The sequence below is a fragment of the Ascaphus truei genome, chromosome 6 (genome assembly GCF_040206685.1).
Source record: "Ascaphus truei isolate aAscTru1 chromosome 6, aAscTru1.hap1, whole genome shotgun sequence".
NCBI classification, from domain to species: Eukaryota; Metazoa; Chordata; class Amphibia; order Anura; family Ascaphidae; genus Ascaphus; species Ascaphus truei.
In genome coordinates, this window is record NC_134488.1 from 134,687,807 (window position 1) to 134,712,797 (window position 24,991).

Sequence of the window (24,991 nt, forward strand, 5' to 3'; positions counted from 1 at the left end):
CTGGTACAGCAGGCTGAAGGCCCCCACATGCCTTCCCTCCCCCTCCAATTCTTCCCGCCCGGGCCCTAACAAGGTTGATCATCCAAACCCCCCAACCACCCTCCCCCCTAGGCTCATAAGGGATCCCTCCCAGGCCTTTTGTCACATTGGTTGTAGCATTGGGTATCTTTGTCTTTTGTTGAAAATATTAAAATAAACAGATTGCATTGTAATGTTTTTTTCCGTATTAACAATAACAAGAAAACAATTAAGGAAAAGTTGTGCGCTAAAAAAATGTTTTCGTGGTAGGTGCTCTATGGGTTGGGCCCCAAAATTTCTGTTGGCGGCCCCGATTATGATGCATGACGCATTGCGCTCTGATGTATGACAAACTGTTTAATGTTTTTCGGGGGACATTGGATGACATTGACAATGAAGGGGTATTATGTTTATGCTTTTACTGATGTTTGTTACTCATATAGCGGATGAACAAACTATTTCATACCTTATTATTACATATTCCAGATCCGCCTAAAAAGGGACAGAACAGTTTCTGAGCAGTGGCCCGGTGACGGCCGTAGTCCTATATTAATAGGCAGCTATATAATAGCAAAAGGATCCCGAATATCCATAAGGGATCCCCATATGTTCCATCAACCTAACTTACCAGAGTTACGTTACTAATGACAGTCACGTACTGTTTGATCTACATCTTATTTTAAACCCCATTTTTTTATTTATTGGTACAAATAAAGTATTTTAAAACATTCACTATACATTTAGTTGTGAAACAGAGTGCTTATATACTAGGTTTCTTTTCTCTTCTTATGCATTCTTGTTCCTACCTAGTCAGCACCTCACACTGGTTCAAATTACTAAGCTGTGCGGGTGTTCTCTGTGTATATATTCTAATTTATAAAGCAAAGCACCAATAGGCTCAAAACACGTTGGAGGATGTTTGCCTCCATATTTATATGGCTCAAGTAAAATAATTATTTTTCAAAGATAATTTTTAAGTTAGGCGAATGAAATTATTTTTGCTCAATTAGCAACTATTAAAAAAATGTCATATTCGTGTAAAGTTTTAATGTTGGTGAATAATTTTCCCATCATCATAGTTTACTTGATATCTATTTCCTGTTGCCAGTGAAGCACTATATTTAAATGGGTTAATAATATTGGCATAATTAGAAAAAGGAGATTTGCAGTAGCTATCTGCAGTCACTACCAATGTGCCAGGTGTCTTGTACAATTTCTTTGTTGACTTTATCAATCCTTACATCTCTGACACGTCAACTAATTTTGTTTCAAATGTCTTATGTAATCCTCTGTAACATGGGTATAAATATCAGGACCGGAGCTTGTGTTACTCCAACCAAAAGAAGAAGACACTAGAACACAAAATGACGTCTTTCATGTGCACTCTCTCTATCTTCGTGGCTCTAATGAGTACAGGTGAGTTCATTTATTCAGTTTCTTAATTTCCATGTACCAACATGTTTACAATGTAGCCAAATCAAGGTTTTGTTGTTGGTTTGTGCATTAGATATAATAGCATTTGCTGAGTAGTGATATTTATTCTTGCTCTAGAATACACAATTGGGGACTCAGGGTGTTATGTAGCACGGTCTTACACCTGTAAAACTGAGCAACTTAATAGCACCAGATAATTCAAAGAAAATAAAAACCCATTCAGTTCCAACTGGATGTTTTTGCATGATAGATGTGGTGCTATATCTGGTCCACTTTTGCAGTTGTGAGAATATGATACAAAGCCCCCATCAATGTCAGCGGTTAATCCTAAAGAAAGATGTTTTACCAACTCATCCTCCCTAAACTTTACTAACTTCACCACTAGTCCATATTCAATCCACCATAACAAACAGTTTGTGACAACTTGTAAATATTGTTATTCTTTGTTGTGGCCCAGGAGATATAAGTATTCTGGCATGTGAGAAATGCATTTTGCATGCTCAATTATATAAATGCAAATTTGTAACATTATCTTTTATATCTGTGTCAAAATGATTTGTAATTACATGGAGAGAGGATGGCATGAAACCCACAGGCCTATCTAATCAAAATCAGCACATGAGTAAGTACAGTACACCATGTACTCTTCCTTGTGGCCTCAGATATCCTACTGTACTAACTTGCAGTATTTTTCTCCATCTCTATCTTTTATTGCAGTTCATTGCATCAAATGCAAGCAATGTTGGAGTCGCAATGCTACGGAATGTTATGGAGATACCATTGTTGATTGTCCAAATGCTTGTGTAACATACTCAGAAAAATGTATCGTTGGTAAGTAATATCGTTACAAAAACAAATATTGTTGTATCTAATATTTAACTAAATCACTAAATGCAACAGGTAAATGTTTTTCACAAGGGGTAACATCATTACGTTATTTAAATCTATTGAGATCATGTAGGTACAAAGATGAATGGTGCACTTATGGTTTGAGGGGTACGTGTGGGTGTTTAGGACTCAACAAACAATTATTTCGTGTAAGTATTGAATGTTTTTATCCTCCTCAGTAGTTTAATATGGAATATAAAAAATAACATAAAACATCAAAAATACAATTAATTGAGAATTAAAAATTGAAACAATAATTAGAATACATGTGTTCATAATGTTTTTGTCAATGTTGGTTATAGTTGAGAATATTAGGTAAGTACGTACATTGGGAAGCTTTCCCTATTACTTACTTGTTATATGATCAGAACAGTCTTCGTTAGAGGATAACATACACTACCGACACACTTTATTCGAGTGTGGCCGGTACCGCAAGCCGGGAGATTTCCCGGCTTGCTAGTGGCCGCCCCTCGGCGTGCCGCGCGTCATAGACGCGCGGTCACGCGTCATCGGGAGCGTGCGCCCCCTGCACGCGTGTCCAGGGGCTCCCCGAGGGAGCCCTGGTGTCCCGCGATCGCGGGACAGCGGCAGGGGGTTCCGGGGGACCCGGCGGACCCGGCAGCGGTAGGGAGAGCGCCCCGATCGGAGGGCGCTCTTCCGCTGCTTCGGCGCGCGCCCGTCACACTCGGGCGCGCGCCAGGCTACTGCTGCGGCACAGAACGGGCAAATGCTCGAATAAACTGTGCCGCAGCAGTAATTGATTTGGATTGAAAGAGAAGAAATGTTCTTCTTGCATAATCATTTCCTATCAAATAAATTAATACTGGAATAATTGGGAAGCAAACTGTACAAATCAGAGGGGGATATCTAGGTCTTACATCGTGTATGAGATACTTAACAGAATACACGCCACATAGCAAGCTAATATCTCTAGTATCATTGTATGTTCTTTTGCAAAAAAAAAGTGATAAAATCTGTATATTTTATTCCCATTAAAGTGCTGGATATAAATTATTTATTACAACTCAGTTTTACTCCAGAATAGCAATCGTATCGTAATTTACTTCATCGCTGCTTTAAAACCCGGTACACTGCACTTCTTATAAAGCTTGAAATACAGTAATTAGGTTACACATCGATGAAAAAATCTCTTCTCCCTACTGCAGGCTATCATAACTACAACACCAATTGCATATTGTAATGGGCTCATCAACTCATCCAGCCCGGGCATTGTTGACAAGTAATGTTCGGAAAGCCATGGCCGTTTTGCTGTGGCCATTCATCCACATGCGTTAACACTTTTTAGGGTTAGGGTTTTGGGTTACCGTTATATCTTTAAGGGCACAGGATTAAATGTATGGGTTTTAAGAAAAGGAGTTACATTTTCAGTTTTTAGGGTAAGTGGTTAAGGTTACACTTTTTAGAGTAAGGTTAAAAATGTGGGGTTTTTAGCTAACGTGATATGGTTAAGCTTTTAGAATGAGGATTTTTAGTTAAGGGTTTAGAAGTTACATTACCTGTGGTGGCAGGTGGAAGGGAAGGACCGTGGCTAAATGGCCATGGCTAATTGTCCTACAAGAAAAATGTTTGCAGTAATGTACATGATTAGATAAACAGTCCATTGGAAAGCTAGGCAAGTGCATGAAAAGCTAATTAAACTAATTGAAATAGGGAGTCCTGATCCAACAGAACAAAAACAGCCAATCTTGCATCTATTGGGCCAGCCTTGCAAGTATTTCCACCCTGTTTTTTCATTTTCGATATTACGAAGGTTCTAGAATACCAGTGATGTGCAAAGGTTTGTACATGCGAGAAGGGATTTAAGAATATGGCAACATGTACTGTACAGTATACCTGTGCAAAAGGTGAATAGGACTTTTTTACTTTGGTACATATACAGTAGAGTGGAGACATTTCCCCCACCACAATTATTCCACTTTTTCCTTGATATACACTATAAAGCAGATAGTTTGGGGTCTTTATCCTTTTACCATTTCTTTAAAATGCTACTTTTCTATTCCCCTGTGTCTTATTTCCAACCAAGTCGCACACATATGAGAGACCAAGGGGGTCATGCACTAAGCAGTGATAAGTGCTTTTAAGTGGGATAAAATGCCATTATAGCACGATACTGCAGTGTTATCACTGCTTTGTGAATCTCACAACAGGCAGTATCACGCTATAAAGGCATGTGTCTCACTTAAAAGCACTTATCACTGCTTTGTGCATAGCACCCAGATAACCCACTTATCACTGCTTAGTGCATACCCCCCATGTGTATTGTAATTGTGAGATCTTGACATGCATTAAGAATTGTGTATGCCCAGATATTGATACTTAATAGATGTCATTTTCTATACTCCAGGGGAGTCCCTGATAATTAGGACATGGAAGGGTGTGTTACTTCTCAGTCACTGACTGAGTGCTCGTGGGATGTAGCTCATTCCTGCCCTTTTTTACTTAATACGTGTATGCACTTTTCTCCACACACGTGATCACATACCGTAGAAAGAGAGGGAGCCGCTCCATTAAATAAATCTCCCTTTCTCCGTATATACTGTAATACTAACACTAGCTACAGTAAACTGTCAAGATTTCTCATTTCAATACAAATTTGCCTACTGTATCATACTAGTATCAAGAACAAATCAAACGGTTTTCCTAAATAACACTTTTCACTTTAATAAATATGGCGAGATGACATTTAACCCCGCAAAAATATCAAAATCCAACTGCTTGAATGAATAGGGTCATAGACTTTTCCTTCTGTTATTTCTTTTGCTCACACTCTCTTCTTTAATTCTCTATAGTTTGTTTTCTCAATTCTCTCTTTTTGGGTCTTATTCAATATTTTCCGACGTGGTCGTGCGGGTCAATTTTCATGTAACACCAATTTTCAGTCAGAAATAACCTGAACGAACCCTTTGGGAAATATAGAAATACCCCTGTGTCACAGCCACTAAATGCCCCCTCACATACATACACTCCGACATTCTGTAACTTTCCTCTGTGCCTTTTGTTATGGTGACTAACGGGTTTTCCTCCACTTTTTAGATGGCAAATCTCTCCTATCAGTCCGATCAGGATGTGAATATAATCCTATATTAGAATCAGTAGCGTGTAATCAATTTCTCAGTATCAAAACCGCAGCTGGGGTTGGAGTCAATGTCTTCGCTAAATGCTGTTCCACAGATCTCTGCAATGAGAATCAGCAGTATGAAAGTAAGTATACATACTGTAGGTTTATACACGATGATGACATTTAAAATTCCCCTTGTAATATTTTCAATAAATGAAATATAATTTTGTTGCAGGAGAAATGTTTGAAAGGGCAGATACACCTTTAACTGATGGTACACGCATATACAACAGTAATGAACAGATTGCAGCGTTAGAGGGCAGAAAAATCCCCTCACCCCGTTATTACAGTAACTGATGAGTAATATCTCTATACAATATCATCTAGTATCTTTGCATCTTGTCCACCACGCTGCAGTAACGCTGCCATGTTATTCAACACAAGATTTCTCGCAGTTCTATTGAAAGTAATGGGAACACATGCTTTATCTCCTTGTTATTTCTTACATTATATCTTACATTATTCCTGAGGACTTAAAGAATTAATAGGAGTAATAATGCCTGCTATACCTGTACCGTCATCAGCTAAAGTTTGTATAAGGTTTGTTTAGCCTTTTTATACTATAAGGATTTGGAGAGAATTTTTCTTTGCTCGAAGAATTAGGGACTTCTTCTATTATCCCCAAGACCTGTGGTATTGCATGGAAAGCCCCATTGCAGTCTGGGGGTATCAGAGCTCACAGAAGGGCCATTGGTTCATATTCCAAATCCGCTGAAGCAGCCAATCTGGCAGTTTTCAGCCTGAATTCCCCAGTGAAGTAAAGGGGAAATCTTGGCGAAATATGGCCTGATCCGTCGCGTTGGAGGATATAGCAGAAGACCCATAACCTTCTGGATATTTTTGTTCCTTTTAATTAAACTTGGCTAGGACCTACGGATGCAGCCACCAGTATCAGAACACTTACCTCGGAAATTCTGGGGCAGTCTCAGAGCAAATGCCTCAACATTTCTGTGAGATTATTAATGGCCCATCGAATTAACAGCAGGGGGTCCCTGCAGTCCCATTCAAACTGAATCTCTGCTGTGTTAATCCGATGGGCCATTAAGAATCTCACAGAAATGTTGAGGCATTTACTGTGAGACTGCCCCAGAATTTCCCAGGCAAGAGTTCTAATACTCGTGGCTGCATCTGTATTTAAAATAATTAAAGATTAAAATGACTTCACGGCATATTACATGGGGCTGTGCTGTATTTGCACTTTGTGTAGTTACAAAATGTACATCTTGGTTTGATCAAGTGCTGTGTTTTCCAGATTGGTGTCAAAAAGTGACCTCACAGTGTCTCTGTATAAAGATAATGGGGTAAGATTTACCCAAAAGGTGCCAAGTTTTAGTGCAACTTAAGCCCCTTAAAATAATTGTCCTGACGCACTAAAGCTAAACCCTTTTAAATGAACTCTTTATGGAGCTGTATACCTGAGTACCCCCCTCCCCTACCCCCCCTGTTTACTGTAGTTCCAAGTAAAGAAAAAATACTCCAGACTAGTTATTACAGAGCGGTACTCTCTAAATCAAAAACCAGAAAAGTTAATGAGAGAAGCATGACACATGATTACATACTGCGTGGCTCCTACATACTGGGCAGTCACACTATTTAACAGTGCACCAAAAAAGATCTACCCCACACTCAAACAAGATGCAAAAGGGATCAAAAGTAATATCTTCACTAATAAGTATTATCTTTTCTAATAAGTACAAAAATATAAAAAATACACCAAACCAGAATGACCTAACGTAGTACTAGAAAGCAGAAAAAAGGAGAACAAAGGTAGAAAGACAAAAATAGAAAAACAGAAAAACAAAAGAAACAAACAAAAAATATAGAAATATAGAAAAAATAGAAAAATCAGAACATTCATAAAATAAGGAGGGCAACGTCGATGTTTCAGGATAAAAAAAAAAGCTGTGTGTGCTGTGCACGCGCATAGTAAGTGAAACTTCTTTGACTTTTGTCACAGAAATTGACTTATAACGCGCGTGCTCCGCACACATGTGTCAGTCAGTGTATGTGTCAGTGTGTCAGTAAGTGAGTATGTATGTGTGTCAGTCAGTGAGTATGTATGTGTGTCAGTCAGAGAGTATGTATGTATGTGTGTCAGTCAGTGAGTATGTATGTGTGTCAGTCAGAGAGTATGTATGTGTGTTTGTTTGTGTGTGTGTCAGTCAGTGTATCAGTCAGTGTATGTATCTGTGCCGGTCAGTGTATGTATCTGTACTGGTCAGTGTGTGTATGTGTGTCGGTCAGTGTGTGTATTTGTGTCAGTCAGTGTGTGCATGTGTGTCAGTGTGTGCATGTGTGTCAGTCAATGTGTGTGTGTGTGTGTGTGTGTGTGTCAGTCAATGTTTGTGTGTGTGTCAGTCAGTCAATGTGTGTGTGTGTGTGTGTGTGTGTGTGTGTCAGTCAGTGAGTGTATGTGTGTCAGTCAGTGTGCGTGTGTATGTGTGTCAGTCAGTGTGCGTGCGTATGTGTGACAGTCAGTGTGCGTGCGCGTGCGTCAAAGTGTGCATGCGTCAGTGTGTGTGTATGTGTTTATTGGCAGCAGTACCAGCATCATGAATGTTGAGCGGGTGGGGGAGCTCACAGTGGGGAGAAGGAATAGGCACATCATTCAGGGGCGGTGTTCGGTACATCACTGGGGTGTGCGTGCGTGCGTCAGTGTGTGTCAGAGTGTGCGCGTGCGTCAGAGTGTGCGTGTGCGTGCGTCAGAGTGTGTGCGCGTGCGTCAGAGTGTGTGCGCGTGCGTCAGAGTGTGTGCGTGCGTCAGAGTGTGTGCGTGAGTCAGAGTAAGTGTGTGTGTGTGTCAGTCAGTGTGTGTGTGTCAATGTGTGTATGTGTCAGTCAATGTGTGTATGTCAGTGTGTGTGTGTGCGTCAGTCAGTGTGTGTGTGTCAATGTGTGTATGTGTCAGTCAATGTGTGTATGTCAGTGTGTGTGTGTCTGTCAGTGTATGTGTATCTCTCTGTGTGTACACACCGTATGTCTCTCTGTCTGTGTCCTGCCCCCTTTCTCCTGACTCCCCCCACCCCCGGCGGAGATGCGGACCCGGGGGGCTCAGTCAAGCTCCACCCTTCCCCACCCCCCGGCGGCGCGCTCAAGCTCCCCCCTTCCCCACAACCCGGCGGCGCGCTCAAGCTCCCCCCTTCCCCACCCCCCGGCGGCGCACTCAAGCTTCCCCCTTCCCCACCCCCCGGCGGCGCGCTCAAGCTCCCCCCTTCCCCACCCCCCGGCGGCGCGCTCAAACCCCCCCATTCCCAGGCTGTTAGGAGCGGCGCGTCCATCGGCATGGCAGCGGGCGGGGAACAGCACCGCTGCCAGCCGCTTCTGCGCATGCCTGGCGCACGGCATGGCAGCGGGCGGGGAACTGCACCGCTGCCAGCCGCTTCTGCGCATGCGTGATGCGCTCAAGCTCCCCCCTTCCCCACCCCCCGGCGGCGTGCTCAAACCACCCTATTCCCAGGCTGTTACGAGCGGCGGCGGCGCCGGCGGCAGCCTCCCTCCTCCTGTCCATCGGCATGGCAGCGGGCGGGGAACAGCGCCGCTGCCAGCCGCTTCTGCGCATGCGTGGCACGCGGCATGGCAGTGGGCGGTGAACGGCGCCGCTGCCAGCCGCTTCTGCGCATGCGTGGCGCGCGGCATGGCAGCGGGCGGTGGAACAGCGGCAGTTTTAGGAGGGTGAGGCGTGTGTGGGAGGGTGAGGCGTGTGTGGGAGGGTGAGGTGTGTGGCGGCGATTTAGGAGCGGCGGCGGCGGCGATACATGTGTCAGGGGGCGTGTGAGCGGAGCGGCGTCCATTACGTGACGTCACTTCCGTTTCACATTTCGCCCCCCATCTATCCAGTTTTATCCCATCAGAGGTGCCACTAAAGAAGTTTCACTTCAAAAAAGAAGGGAAGTTCCCAGCTCTCGTAAATGGAAAATAAGGATAAGGGGAATAAGCTAAATTGACTTTTGTGGTGACTAGAAAAAATACAAAACATCAATCAAATGAACCACAATGAAACAAACTGTAAACCTGCACAGAGGTATATGCTCATACACAGCGCCAATATGGTCAAAGATGTAACGTGGGGAGAGAGAAACGTGGGGTAGGGGAAGGAGGGGGAAGGGAAAGACAAGGAAAACAGTGGAGATGCAGGGAGCTTACAGTCTAATTTGTAGTTAGGGAGAACGTACAGAGACAGTAGGAGGGAGTTCTGGTAAGTGCGTCTGCAGGGGGCTAAGCTTTATGTATCATGTGTTCAGAATATCCACAGTGCTATTCATATGCTTCTTTAAGCAAGTGTATCTTAAGGTGGGTCTTAAAGGTGGATAGAGAGGGTGCTAGTCAGGTACTGAGGGGAAGGGCATTCCAGAGGTGTGGGGCACTCAGTGAAAAAGGTTTAAGGCGGGAGAGGGCTTTAGATACAAAGGGGGTAGAAAGAAGACATCCTTGAGAAGAACGCAAGAGTCTGAATGGTTCATAACGAGAAATTAGGGCTGAGATGTAAGGAGGGGCAGAAGAGTGTAAATCTTTAAAAGCGAGGAGAAGAATGGAGTCTGAGATGCTGGATTTGATCGGAAGCAAGGAGAGGGATTTCATGAGGGGAGATGCTGAGACAGATCTAGGAAAGAGTAGAGTGATTCTGGCAGCAGCGTTAAGGATAGATTGTAGGGGAGACAGCTGAGAGGCAGGAAGGTCGGACAGCAGGAGGTTATAGTAATCAAGACGGGAGAGAATGAGGGTCTGAGTCAGAGTTTAAGCAGTCGAGCAACAGAGGAAAGGGCGTATCTTTGTTATATTGCGGAGGAAAAAGCAACAGGTTTTAGATACGTTTTGAATGTGAGGGGCGAATGTGAGAGAGGACCAGTATTACTGGTGTTAATAAACAGAAATGTGTGTATTTCTACTTATAAATAAATACTGTAAAAAAAATAATTTTGTTAACCTACATTATATAATCAGTGAAACATACAGAACGTGCTGCGTCACATTTTTGATTGATACATAAAAACTGAATTCTATTTAAACATATAGGCACATTCCCTTTTATGCACCCAAATGTTCTAAGGTTATTTTTTTACTTATGTCACACAATGACTTTAATACAATTAGTACTGTACATAGGCGCATACAAACGCGATCACGTGTGAGATTTCAGCGCATTCATTTAAACTCCACAAACGCAGTTCCCCACGCTTAGTATATTGTTGTATTTTCCTTCAAAGCCTTTTCCAACAATGTTTTTATTTTGAAATGTGGAAACATATACATCTGGGATACTCTATGAAAAAACAACTCAAGTTACAATACAGTATAAATTTTAGTGATACAATTAGCTACATACAGTACAGATGAAGCCCTATGCTTGGTCGCTCTCGCCTTGCGAGTCCCGCACAGCATCCGGCCCCACACCGCACGCATTAAAAGTTTCTGCGCGGTTTGCCCGTAATTTGAAAAAGGGCAGAAAATGGAAATTTTGCGTTCGCTGCAATACCGGCAAGAAACGCAAGTCGGCGATCGCAAGTTATTGTGTCTTAAAAATCTAACTGCAATGTAACCCGTCACTTAACCCCGTTCATGTGCGTACGATCCGATATCACACAGATGTATCTACTGTAAGGGTATTTAATTGAAATGTGAAGAGTAAAAACTTGTATTTTTAGAGAATGAAATGTTTATTTTCTCATGATAATAATGTAAAAATGAATAATACAATAATACAAAGTCTCGTCTTCCAAATACTGTATATAATGTTCTTCTATTTTCCTTCTTCAAACTGGCTGTCTCTTGGACTTCTTGGCCTGTAAAGAAAGGGACAATATTCAATATTAATAATCTCACATACAGTAGTTGCCATCATGTCATGTCCCACTCATCACACAGAAGTGAAGTCAATGTAAAATACTGTACATTCTGGTTTCTAATAAAATGTGAAACACTGACATTAGACAAAGTATTCACGGAACAAGGACATTTAACAAAGGAACATTCTGTACATACTTTTTTTCTTGGCTTATAGACGTATGGAATGCCAGTGCATCAGAATAAACAGATCCTTAGAAGTATGTAAGCATCTGCAGCAGGATAACTCCCAATAAACTGTGGTAAATCATAAAGTTGCCCTAATAGGGTAAAGGGGACTAGTACTTAATGCCATGAGGCACCCATAAGCACCAGAGACAATGTCTCATAATGTGAGAAATAAGGGTATGGCAACCCAAAACAGTAACTCATTTATATCTCTTGTTTCTTTATAAATGTTCTGTTTGCACTTAGTGAGAAAGCCGATAGACTGACGTCACATGTTACACTGCTATTGTATGTTGTGGTGGTTTTCAATAAAGTTGTTCATGTTGATGAGACTATTGGCCAATCAGAGGGCTTCTCCTCAGAGTTCTTATGCAACTGGTAAGCTATAGGGATTTGCTGGTCTTATTAAAGTTTATTGAAAATGACGCAATCCCCTTGGCCAGTTAAAATATGCATAGCAGGTGATGGCAGCCGATTGGTCAGTGGTCGGTGACGTCACTCGTTAGCGCGATCGGTGTGCATGTTTAAATATCGGCTCTTTTTAGAGTGGGGTACACCTTGAGAAAGGGCGTACAGCCTGAAACGCGTAGGTGGTACCTGCTGTAGCCCTGGGGGGCCTGTTGTCTGTTTTTTTATTGTAATAAATGCCATTTTGCTGCCGTGAGCCTCCTCCTGTTTCCTCAGGCAGTGCACTGCCATTTTTTCACTTGCTCTTGGCTTATAGACACCTGCTTTCAGACATTGAGCCACACCGCTCTGTAGCATTCAGTGTCCCCCATAGGAAAAGACATTCACATTGCCATCTGCCGGACACACACTTAACTGCCACCACACCAATAATAATTCCGTCTGACCACTAAATCAATTTGTATGGAGCAGGGACAGCACGCCGCGGAGAGGCACACATTCCCCTCAGAGAGCGAACGGACTGCTCAGGGAGTGTCTGTGGAAGCTGATTGGAGACCAAAGACTGCATCTGTATAAATCACCCAATGATTGAGAAGTCAAGTTATTCCTATTCTCACTGTGGTGTTGGATTTGTTCTTAGTGTTATAGAGCTGAAAAAAGTACATAGTACTCGTGAATTTATGTTTTTATTTTTTGTAATTCCTTTCTACATTCCCAAATAGGTTCATCTGCGACGTTGTTTTGGACGCTATCTGCGTTGTTGGTCACTAAATGTCCATCCTGTTATAAGGCCGGCAGTACAGAGGAATGTTTGAGCAGTTCGCATGTGGCCTGTAATCTAATTACAGAACAATGTGTGAGCTATATAGGACTAATACAGCTGGCAGGTAAGGATTCCATGGTCACTGACCACACCAAAGGCCTTAATTCTTTCTACAATGGAGTAGAGATGCTCACTAATAAATGGAGTCTTAATTTAAATATTATATACAGTATATGTAAGGGGGCTAGAAAAGGGCTACAGGGGGAGATTCAGCGCCCTGGACTTACACATTTTAACATTAGGACAATGTATATGTGTTACAGATTTTTGAATATGCAGCACCCACTCCAAAAAATAAGTTCCTGCCCTTCTGACTGTGTGTATATATAATTTAATAAAGTAGAATATTATATACTGCAAGGAGACTTAATAAAAGTGTGTATTACAGTATTTAAACCTTCAATATAATGTTGCTAGCAAAAAAAACATGGAAAACAGATTCAGAAGAAATAAATGGAAGTAGGAAAATTTCCCTTTCTTACATGGTATATAAAACCACAGGCACGTACAAAAATAATAATTGCTAGAAGAAGCATCTAGGTGCGCGTCAGACTAGGAAGTGCATCATCCCCCCAAGATAATAACATAGAAAACAAACACAGCCCACAGCACTGGCATATTCAAAGATAGAAAAAAACTCACATTTATTCCATCAGACAGGCAGCAGGAAACTAATGTTAAACAAGTGATGTTTCAGGTCACAATGTGCCTTTACCAATCTCTAATGAGAGACTAAATAAATGTGAGGCTTTTTCTATTTTTTTAAATACTAAGTGCTGTGGACTGGTTCTTTTTTTCTGTAGCAAAATTAATATAAAAATAAATTGAATAAAAGTCCCTCGGGTCTGTAATAATTAAAAAAAAAAAACAATAAAAATACTGCACTAATATAAAAATCAGAATTATAAAAAAAATAAATCATTTTTCATTAGGCAAGTCTTTTCTTCCCCCTATGCCCCACCTTTCTTCCACCTGATCCTTCATTGTGTAGCTGTAGGAGTATTATAGAGAGAGTACTTGGGGAGAGGCATAGAAAGATTAAATGGGGAGAGGTAAAGAGAGTATATGGGGAGAGGTAAAGAGAGTACATGGGGCGAGGTACAGAGAGAGTACATGGGGAGAGGTACAGAGAGAGTACATGGGGAGAGGTACAGAGAGAGTACACGGGGAGAGGTATAGAGAGATTTCTTGGGGAGAGATAGAGAGTGCATGGGAAGAGGTACAGAGAGAGTACATGGGGAGAGGTACAGAGAGAGTACACGGGGAGAGGTACAGAGAGAGTACACAGGGAGAGGTACAGAGAGAGTACACGGGGAGAGGTACAGAGAGAGTACATGGGGAGAGGTACAGAGAGAGAACATGGGGAGAGGTATAGAGAGAGTTCTTGGGGAGAGATAGAGAGTGCATGGGAAGAGGCACAGAGATAGTATATGGGGAGAGGTATAGAGAGAGTACATGGGGAGAGGTACAGAGAGAGTACATGGGGAGAGGTATAGAGAGTACACAGGGAGAGGTATAGAGAGAGTATTTGGGGAGAGATAGAGAAAGTACATGGGGAGAGGTATAGAGAGAGTATATGGGGAGAGGTATAGAGAGAGTACATGGGGAGAGGTATAGAGAGAGTACATGGGGAGAGGTATATAGAGAGTACATGGGGAGAGGTATAGAGAGAGTATATGGGGAGAGGTATAGAGAGAGTACATGGGGAGAGGTATAGAGAGAGTACATGGGGAGAGGTATAGAGAGAGTACATGGGGAGAAGTATAGAGACAGTATATGGGGAGAGGTATAGATAAAGTACATGGGGAGAGGTATAGAGAGAGTACTTGGGGAGATTGAGCGAGTGGCGGGAAAAGGAAAACATGGATCTCAGGGTGAAACAAACGTTGGGGAAAAGGGATCATCAAACAGGTGAAGGGAAAGAGACCGGGGGCAAAGAATGAAGATAGAGAAGTAACCCATATGGTAAAGATAACAAGGAAAAGGCAGAAAGAGTATTTATATATTATTTTCTCTATTATACTTAAAATAATTGACTCAATTATAATAAATTATCAGTAATAAAGTGCAGCAATAATGCCATAAAAATAATTCACTCTGGAATTGTGACCTGGGCCCCACATTTCTGTGCAGATATAGCATGGAAGGGAGAGTATACAGTACTTAGGGTAGTGAGGGAGGGTGACTATTACGTAACAATGTACAGGTAAATAGCACTTCCATATACAGTAATACAGACAGTAATTGGTAATATAGAGACAGTGCTGAGCAGCAATGTTACTGTTTCCATGGTCTGTACCTTCATATTAATATAAAAGCCCAGTGCTGTGTGTGAGGTGTGAGTGTAATGCGGCTAACACAACGTATGTGCTATCATTTCTCTTGCAGATGGAACAGTACAAAACATGTCTTTCAAAGGCTGTGTCACCAGACGAGGGTGTGAGTTTGGATTTGCTGTGTTACCAGGAACTATAGAACTGAAACGCAAGGAAATGAAGTGTACTGAGGCTTTGTCAACGGTTTGGTAGATAAGGACTTCAGCCGTGCGGAGGCTGAAGGAAAGCAGATGCTTTCCCTGGCCTTAGTCCGCGCGCCGTCCGGGTCGTGTCTGGGGGCGGGCCAGTGACGTCACGGAGCTTGTTCGCCCTCATTGGGCGAACCGCTCACGTGACGTTCCTCCGCTCCCCTCAGCGCGCAAACTAAAAAAAATTTAAGTGCTACGTGTCCGCACGTGAGCCCCTGCTAAAGCTGCTCTCATTGCGGCTGCAGGGCCTTACTGGCGAGCGCGGCACAGCGTGGGTCAATGCCTAAGCGCTGACCATGCCCGCGGCCTAACCTTTTCGCCTGCAGCTTAGAATTGGAAAATGTAACATTTCAGTGTATTACAGTAACAAATGTTTAACCTGTTCTACACGGAACTAAGTCATTGAAATGTAATCTAACGGAGTGTAATAAGGCTGAGGAAATCAAATACATTGTCTTTAGCTCAGCCACTAATCGATAAGCAGTTACAAACAATAGTTGAACCTGTGTCATATTTAGTGATATGATGCATGTATGAAGTAACCTTTCCTTAACCTTTGCTCTAGTGCGATTTCTGTTCTGTATGTTTCATGAATAATTCATTCAGACTTTCTGATCAATAAAGATTTAGTTGCAGACTCTGTACGGTTTCATTCTTGACAGACATATTTTGTTATATATGTAAATATACCTGTATACTGTTTGTTTTCTCAGACATAAATAGACAGTGCTTGACAAATCACCCAAAAATCTACTTGCGAACCAAAAAATCTACTCGCCACCTATCCCCGCCCTGGCCCCACCCCCACTTTTAAAAAATGGAGTAAATTCCTAATAAGAATTGAGTGTGAGTGGTTGTGTGTGTGACTAGTCTGGATGGGTGAGTGTGTAACTACACTGGGTGGGTGAGTGTGTGACTAGTCTGGGTGGGTGAGTGTGTGACTAGTCTGGGTGAGTGAGTGTGTGACTAGTCTGTGTGGATGAGTGTGTGACTAGTCTGGGTGGGTGGGTTAGGGATTGTGTGACTTGTCTGGGTGGGTTATGGAGTGTGTGACTAGTCTGGGTGGGTTATGGAGTGTGTGAATAGTCTGGGTGGGTTAGGGTGTGTGTGACTAGTATGGGTAGGTGAGTCTGTGCCTAGTCTGGGTGGGTGACTGACTGTCTGACTGGGTGGCTGTCTGACTGGGTGGCTGTCTGACTGGGTGGCTGTCTTACTGGGTGGGTGACTGACTGGGTGGGTGGCTGCCTGGGTACAATTAATATTAAAAAGACCCCCGCCGCCCCAAAACATATAAAATATACACTCAACCCCCAATACATATTAAACAAAAAGCAGATTTACCGAAGACACGTGGGAGGGGCCTGCAGCACAACTACCAGGAGGAGCCTGCTGGCTGCTGAAGATGGTACGTGGGGGGAGGGGCTGCGGATGCCACCGTATGAGCCTGCTGCAGATGGTCCGATGGGGGGAGCCTGCTTCAGACGGGCCTGGGAGGGGAACCTGCTGCAGATGGGCCAGGGGTAAGCCTGCAGCAGACGGGCCTGGGGGGGGGGGCACCTGCTGCAGATGGGCCTGCGGGGGAACCTGTGGCAGACAACCGACTGTGAGGGGGCTGCAGATGCCAATGCAGGAGCCTGTTGAAGACGGGCCGACAGAGGGAGCTGTGGATGCCCCCGCAAAAGCCTGTGCTGGAATGCTGGGTAAGGTAGGTGGGGGGTGTCCTGTGATGCCAATGCTTTTAACAACTTAATTACCGGATCCTTTGATTGAACAAAGCGTGAGATAAAATAAATTGTGATTTATTTACACGAGAAACACACACAGCTTTATTTACAAAATAACACGAATAAACACTTACTGGAACGGGGCAAAACGAAATAAAATGTCCACGGAACGAACTTCACAGAAACGAAGTCTCCAGGCACCAATTCCCAGGAGCGGGATTGGTGTGCAAATAGAGACAGTCTTTGACTAGGAGCGCCGCATGCGACCCCTGTTTCTCCGCCAAAATAAATCTTTTCGTTCTGCCTTTGCAGGATTCGTTCGCAAATCCTCAGTTCGAACGAACTCTTGAAGCGGGGTACACATCTTAGTTACGATGAAATAGTTTTTGTACAGCACAATGTATCTTAGGTGAATCTGCCATCCCCACTGACTGCACAGACTTTTAAAACTTATTCAAAGCCTATCTGTAGTATGTGCAGCCAATCTCGACGTGGAACCAAACCCCCACTATTGCAGGGTACATGCAACCAAACACACAGGTTCTCTTGATAAGGCTTATTTATTGAGCCTTAAAAACATACAGCACACAAAAACAAAATAGCTTCTCTTCAGCATACAAAAACAAAATAGCTTCTCTTCAGCAGTCAATAACAAAATTGCATCTCTTCAGCATAGAAAACAAGGCAGCTTCTCTTCAGCATGCAGGACACAGACAGTTATCACACTTGTACTTTGAAAAACAGACCTTATAGCAGTAATCTATTCAGTATTTCAATCCTGTCTCCTGACCAGCTAGCTTTCATGTGTGTACAGCCTTGGCGTTTTAAAATACCTTGATTATGCAGCTGTGGTCAGACTAATTAAGCAGCCCATCTCAACTGAAAAGTTACCTCGTCACTGCTGCACTGCAAGCCTAAACATAGGTTTGCCAGGTATATGGCTGGTGACGTTCATTCACCCTGTCACATTCCTCCCCTGTTAGTGTGTGGCTTGGGCCACGCAAGGCTGATGCCCGATCATCCACCCTCCTCTAAAAAAGAAGTCAGCATTTGCATTTTCTTTTCCAGGCCTGTGCTGAATCTCAAATGAAGGGGTGAAGATCATCGGGAAGCGCAAAACCATGTAAAACAGAAGAAGATTTCTGATGGTGCAGTATTGTGATTATTATGTGAATAAATATTCAAGGTGCAATATGCTAAATACTCACAAGTATAGGGTGAGTATTGTTCTCATAAAGGTATCTTTAAATGGCAGCCCGTCGGACTGCCAAACAGGTAAGTCTTAGTGGAATGGTAAGTGCTGGAGACCTTGAACGAATAACATAAGAACGGACATAGTGCAGACTGTATAAAAGATTCTCTTTAAAAGTAAGTGTATACACAATGCACTCACAAGGTATAAAAAGAGTGTAAGCGTTTAGATCACACAGATCGGATCTCAGCAAAGTAACAGCTGTTCTCTCAGTCCCCCCTCCGCCTCGGCGTGCGTGTCACTGGTGCGTCTCACCCAAACCGGAAACCGGAAGTGACGTCATCTGCTCTGGGGGACTCCGATCCTGTGGGAATCTTCACTGGTCAGCATCACTCTACGCGTTTCTCCGTATTGCGGTTTCTTCAGGAGTGTAATCTGACAGGTTCTAAGAGGCTCTATTAGGAGGGAGAAAGACCACACCCACTGCGCCGTTTCTGAGCCCTAAGACTTTGCAGAGGAGAGGCGGCCATTGTCTTTCACAATAAATTTGTCTTTGAGACGAGAAACTGATCTCTCAAGCACGCCCTGAGACTTCTGTGCGGCTGTGCCGGTTTTATGGCGTCACACACGCATGGGTTTCCATGGGTGGGAGCTATGCCCAAGTCCCTCCGGTTTGGTGTTCCGTCCCTCCTTTCCTTGGGTTAACGCAGCGATACGTAATGTAAAAGATCAGGCTGGGCATTCTCACATATTGAAAATTGCTCTTTAAACATCATTGTAATGTGAGAATGCCCAGCCTGATCTTTTACATTACGTATTGCTGCGTTATGAAGTCCTCCAGCAGCAGCAGGAAAAATCGCGGAGCACAGCCAAATAAACAGGACAGGGTAAACGTGGGTGGTGACTTCAAGAAGGTTTATTGAACAGACAGGTACAGCTGCAGGATCATCTGACGCGTTTCAGCCCGAGGGCCTTTGTCAAAGAATGATCAAGCAGCATGGGGAACACATACATATAGGTTGTGTTAACACAGAACACCTGCACAAGATACAGATCAGGTGGGGTTAAGTGATCAACAACATACCCATATATGGGGGTTAATAAAAGACGTTTAAAAACAAGGTAGTGCCAGCAAAGCATGATCTTATTTCAACATCTAGACAGTGTTAATCAAAGTAACATATTATCAATATAATAGAAAACACTTGAATGGTGTCAATAGATATACAGATGCTTATTTGGCTCAGAATAAAAATGTAACAAAAACATAAAAACAAACAGTTGTCTGGTGTCAATTATTTTGATTAAATCTATAATACACCACAATGTGGATATCTCTGTTTGAATGATTTTTTAGATGTACAAGATGAGCAAGATGTATATGGTGTAATATAAATCATTACTGAACTGGTTGAATGTCTAACCTTGAAAAAGAACAGATAGGGGGGGGGGGAGGGGGGAAAAAGGGAGGGAGGGGGGGGATGAAGGGGAAGAGGGAAAGGGAAGGGGGGGGGGGAAGAGGGGGTGGGGGGGGGGTTGAACTGAGGAACCTATAACAAGATATAGATAACAATACTTAGTCATGTAAAAAGTGCTGTAATTCCCAGTCAACATTTAGACCGTTTGGTTGCAATGTATCTAGCTGAAAAATCCATTGCATTTCCATTTTATTCAATCTATTGAGACGGTCTCCTCCTCTGATGTATGTTGGAATATGTATAATACCAAAGAATCTAAAATTCTTTATACCACCATTGGGGCAGTTTGCAAAATGTTTGGATACTGGGTGAAATAGGTCTTTTTTAAGTATCAGTCTGACATGTTCAGATATTCTGATATGAAGTGGGCGGATGGTTCTGCCGATGTATTTGGCATTACAGCCACACTGTATAGCATACACCACATAACTTGTGTGACAATTAATGAATGTGGGGATTCTATAATTGGACACTGTAGACACTGTAGCTATTCTTTTGGTAGGAACTGCATATTGGCCGCATTTACAAAACCCGCATTTAAAGAACCCTTTGGGTATAGTCGAAACACGTGTTGTGGGTGAGGACTGGAAAAGGCTTCTAGAAAGGGATGTAGCCAGGGTATTGGCTTTTTTGAATGCAAATCTAGGTTTTTGTACATAGGGTTCTAGCTCTGGATCTAGTTTTAGTATGTTCCAGTGTTTGGATATGATGTACCTAATCTGTGATGCCTGTCTGCTAAACTTGGTTATGAACAGGGGGTTCTCTTCAAAGGAAGTTTTATTCCGCAATTTTTTCTTTTTCTTTTTCCTTTTTAGTAACGCAGATCTTTCAGTACAATCCGCGTATACAAAGGCCTGTTCTATATCCATGTTAGAGTAACCTCTGTCAGCAAATTTAAGGCTAAGGTTCATACAGTTTTGTTTGCTGGACTGCACGCCGCTGAGTCGCCGCCCACGGAGGGGAGAGCTGCCGGTCACGTGACCACCCTACAGCATGCTGCCTGCACGCCGGATCTAACGGCTTCACTGCCAGGACTGGAAGCTCAGCTGGCGTGGAACTTCACGGCCCGCTCTCATCATACAGTGAGGAGGACACCGCCGGTCGCGTGACCGCCCCACCAGACTTCCAGCTGCGGTGGGTTTGGCGGTGCAACGCCACGGCCAGAGACGCTGAGGAAAAGATCCACACTTCACTACTCCCCACAACCGTGAGTTAAGCAACATTTGGTGCCCTATGCTGGGCCAGCTGCTTTCACAAGTTTCCTCATTACTATCACACTATTCTGGCAGCGACTCTTTCATGGACTCTGATGCACCTAAGGGATAATCTTTATTATCCAGTTCTGTATTGCTGCGTTAACCCAAGGAAAGGAGGGACGGAACACCAAACCGGAGGGAATTGGGCATAGCTCCCACCCATGGAAACCCATGCGTGTGTGACGCCATAAAACCGGCACAGCCGCGCAGAAGTCTCAGGGCGTGCTTGAGAGATCAGTTTCTCGTCTCAAAGACAAATGTATTGTGAAAGACACTGGCCGCCTCTCCTCCGCAAAGTCTTAGGGCTCAGAAACGGCGCAGTGGGTGTGGTCTTTCTCCCTCCTAATAGAGCCTCTTAGAACCTGTCAGATTACACTCCTGAAGAAACCGCAATACGGAGAAACGCGTAGAGTGATGCTGACCAGTGAAGATTTCCACAGGATCGGCGTCCCCCAGAGCAGATGACGTCACTTCCGGTTTCCGGTTTGGGTGAGACGCACCAGTGACACGCACGCCGAGGCGGAGGGGGGACTGAGAGAACAGCTGTTACTTTGCTGAGATCCGATCTGTGTGATCTAAACGCTTACACTCTTTTTATACCTTGTGAGTGCATTGTGTATACACTTACTTTTAAAGAGACTCTTTTATAAAGTCTGCACTATGTCCGTTCTTATGTTATTCGTTTAAGGTCTCCAGAACTTACCATTCCACTAAGACTTACCTGTTTGACAGTCCGACGGGCTGCCATTTAAAGATACATTTATGAGAACAATACTCACCCTATACTTGTGAGTATTTAGCATATTGCACCTTGAATATTTATTCACATAATAATCACAATACTGCACCATCAGAAATCTTCTTCTGTTTTACATGGTTTTGCGCTTCCCGATGATCTTCACCCCTTCAATGTCCACGGGATCGAGAGAACGACCCCACACTGGGTTAAGCAGCATCCATATATGTTTGTATTAGTATCACAATTTTTATACATTTGTTTATATATAGATATAATTTTTGAGCGCCACGTTTGATATCATTGTCTTTCACTTGAATCTCAAATGAGAAGGGTTGGAGGGCCATATACTACCTGGTCAATCTAGCATTGGAGTCCTTCATACTATTTAACCATTTTAATGGAACATGGTCCGTCACCAGAGTAAAATGGATTCTTGCCAGGTAAAGCCTCAAAGCCACGATTGCCCACTTTACTGCGAGGCACTCCTTCTCAATCACTGAGTAGTTTTTTTCCCTCAGGAACAATTTCCTACTCAGAAAAATGATTGGAAGTTCCACTCCCTCAAACTGTTGTGACAACACTGCCCCTAGCAATATCTCTGATGCATCGGTTTGCACTACAAAAGGCCTGTTGAAGTCTGGGCTTATAAGGACGGGACCCTCTGATAGACACCTTTTTATGTCCTCAAAGGCTCTCTGACACTCCCTTGACCATACCACATGTGTAGGGCATACTTTTTTGTGAGGTCCATTATTGGTGCTGCAACTTCCGAGTAGTTGGGGATGAACCGCCGATAGTACCCTTCTTAACCCAGCAGAGAGTGTACCTGCGTTTTTATTTGGGGGGTCGGAACGTCTTTCAGGGCAACTACCTTGTCGGCTAGTGGCCTTACTTTTCCACCTCCCACTTCATACCCTAAGTATTTGGTTTCCGCCTTACCTAAGGCACATTTCTTAGGGTTGACTGTGAGCCCTGCCTCTCTTAGAGATTTGAGGACCACTTTCAGTCTATTTAGATGGGCCCGCCAGTGTTTTATGTAAATGACAATGTCATCTAGGTAGGCTGCGGCATAAGCCCTATGGGGTCTAAGCACTTTATCCATGAGTCTCTGAAATGTGGCTGGGGCTCCATGCAGTCCAAATGGCATTGTCACAAACTGGTATAAACCCATGTGAGTGGCATAGGCTGTTTTGCACTTGGATTTTCCTTTAAAGGTATTTGCCAGTATCATTTTGTTAAGTCCAGCGTGGATATATATTCCACGTTACCAAGGGAGTTAATTAACTCGTCCACTCTTGGCATCAGATATGCGTCAAACTTGGATACCGCATTGACCTTTCGGAGGTCCACACAAAATCTTACCTTCCCATCTGGTTTAGGGACCATAACTACTGGACTACACCACTCACTGCATGATTCCTCAATCACTCGTAACTGTAACATTTCTTGTACCTCCTTCTCCACCAGGGCCCTACGACTTTCAGGCAACCTACAGTATAAGGACGGGAACGTACTTTTACCCCAGGTGCTGTCTGGATCACATGTGAAATTAAATTAGTTTGCCCTAGCAAATCAGAAAACATCATGGAATTAAGTAATTATATCTAACAAGTCCCCTTTTTGTTCAGAGGACAACTGTCTACCCATTGGGATATTATTGTCACCCACGATGTCCTCCCGTGGGGACTGAGGACCCAAGTCTGTTTCCTCCTCCACCGGGTGGAGGAATAGAGACCGCTGCATCTTCCAGGGTTTCAGCAAGTTCACATCGTAAATGTGTTTACCCTTCCTGGACCCGGGTTGAGCAATCTCGTAATCCACATCACTCGTGTGGCGGAGTACTTCGAATGGGCCCTACCATTTGGCTAGGAGTTTGCTCTCACAACTGGGTAACAACAACATCACTTGATCTATTGGGTGAAACACTCTCATACGAGCATTTTGATTGTAATGTCTCTCCTGTCTAAGATTCTCCCTAGCAAAATGCCCGACCACATCCAGGCGCTTTCTAAGGTCCAATACATATTGCAGGGTATTCTTAGAAGGGGACCGCTGTTCCTCCCAGGACTCCTTTAGGAGGTCTAGGATAACCCGGGGTTGGCGGCCATACAGCAGTTCAAATGGAGAGAATCACGTGGAGGCCTGGGGAACTTCCCGCACTGCAAACAGCAGAAAAGGGAGAAGTTCATCCCAGGCTCTCTTCTCTGAATCTGCAAATTTTCTCAGCATCCCTTTTAGAGTTTGGTTAAATCTTTCCACCAATCCGTCAGTCTGTGGATGGTAAACCGATGTTCGAACAGACTTGACCTCTAGTAATTTTAAGACATCCTGCATCAGTTTAGCCATAAAATTTGTACCTTCGTCTGTCAACATAACCTGGGGAAGTCCAACCCGTGAGAACAGCTCCAACAACTTGTTGGCTACTTACTTCGCCGTTGCTGTTCTCAGGGGGAACGCCTCAGGATATCTTGTTGCATAGTCAACTATTACAAGAATAACCCTGTGTCCTTTCGCAGAAGGTTCTAGAGGTCCTATGAAGTCTACACCAATCCTCTCAAAGGGAACTGACACCAAGAGTAGAGGAACCAAAGGGGTTGTTTTTTGTCCCTTCGGACTAGTTAGCTGGCACTCCGGACATTGTATTGTATGTATTTATTAATATAGCTCCATTAATGTACTGTTGTATGTATTGAATGTATAGGCCAGGTTTATTTTTTTTACATTCAGGGTTGGTTCCGTGGTTCTGCGTGGGACCTCTGGAGACCACCTGCGGGTCTCCTCGGGTATCCCACGTGTATCAGGTATGATCAAAATAAATTGGCTGATCTATTATAGAAGTACTCACAAGCGTGAGAGTGTTAGAGACACGTAAAGGTATCTTTGAATAATGTGGATGTCACTCAGCAATCAGGAAATCAGTCTTTGCCCCATACACAGACTCCAAGAGATCTTAAAAAATAAGACTGGACATAGTGCAGACTGTATACAAAGGATTTTAAAAGGTAAGTGAAATGTAATACACTCACATGATTTCAAAGTTAAAATAGCATTTCGATCACACGCGGTTGATCTCTGCATCTCTGGATCTCTGTTCCTGATTGCTGAGTGACATCCACATATTCCTGATTGCTGTGTGACATCCACATTATTCAAAGATACCTTTACGTGTCTATAACACTCTCACGCTTGTGAATACTTCTATAATAGATCAGCCAATTTATTTTGACCATATCACATACAATATTGCACTATCAATATTTTTCTATTTCCACATATTTTTTGCGCTTCCTGGTGAACCACCCCCACTACCTACCACGAGGACTGACAGAGCAATCCTGCACTGGGTCACAGCAGCATTT

General features: G+C 43.3%; 1 protein-coding gene across 1 annotated transcript; it reads left to right on the plus strand.

The window, feature by feature from the left end:
* The first annotated feature begins 1,343 nt into the window (after window positions 1–1,343).
* Window positions 1,344–15,876, plus strand: LOC142496608 (uncharacterized). Its single transcript, XM_075603271.1, has 5 exons — window positions 1,344–1,434; window positions 2,170–2,283; window positions 5,395–5,562; window positions 12,619–12,783; window positions 15,108–15,876. Exons 1-5 carry the CDS (start codon window positions 1,383–1,385, stop codon window positions 15,245–15,247), a joined length of 639 nt encoding a protein of 212 aa, XP_075459386.1. The 5' UTR covers window positions 1,344–1,382; the 3' UTR covers window positions 15,248–15,876.
* The last annotated feature ends 9,115 nt before the right edge of the window (window positions 15,877–24,991 follow it).

Excerpts from the sequence above, each read along its gene's own strand:
- LOC142496608 (XM_075603271.1), top strand. The coding sequence starts at position 1,383 with ATGACGTCTTTCATGTGCACTCTCTCTATCTTCGTGGCTCTAATGAGT. Across the intron at positions 2,284-5,394 it reads CTCAGAAAAATGTATCGTTG|ATGGCAAATCTCTCCTATCA; the intron begins GTAAGTAATATC and ends TCCACTTTTTAG. Across the intron at positions 12,784-15,107 it reads AGGACTAATACAGCTGGCAG|ATGGAACAGTACAAAACATG; the intron begins GTAAGGATTCCA and ends TTTCTCTTGCAG.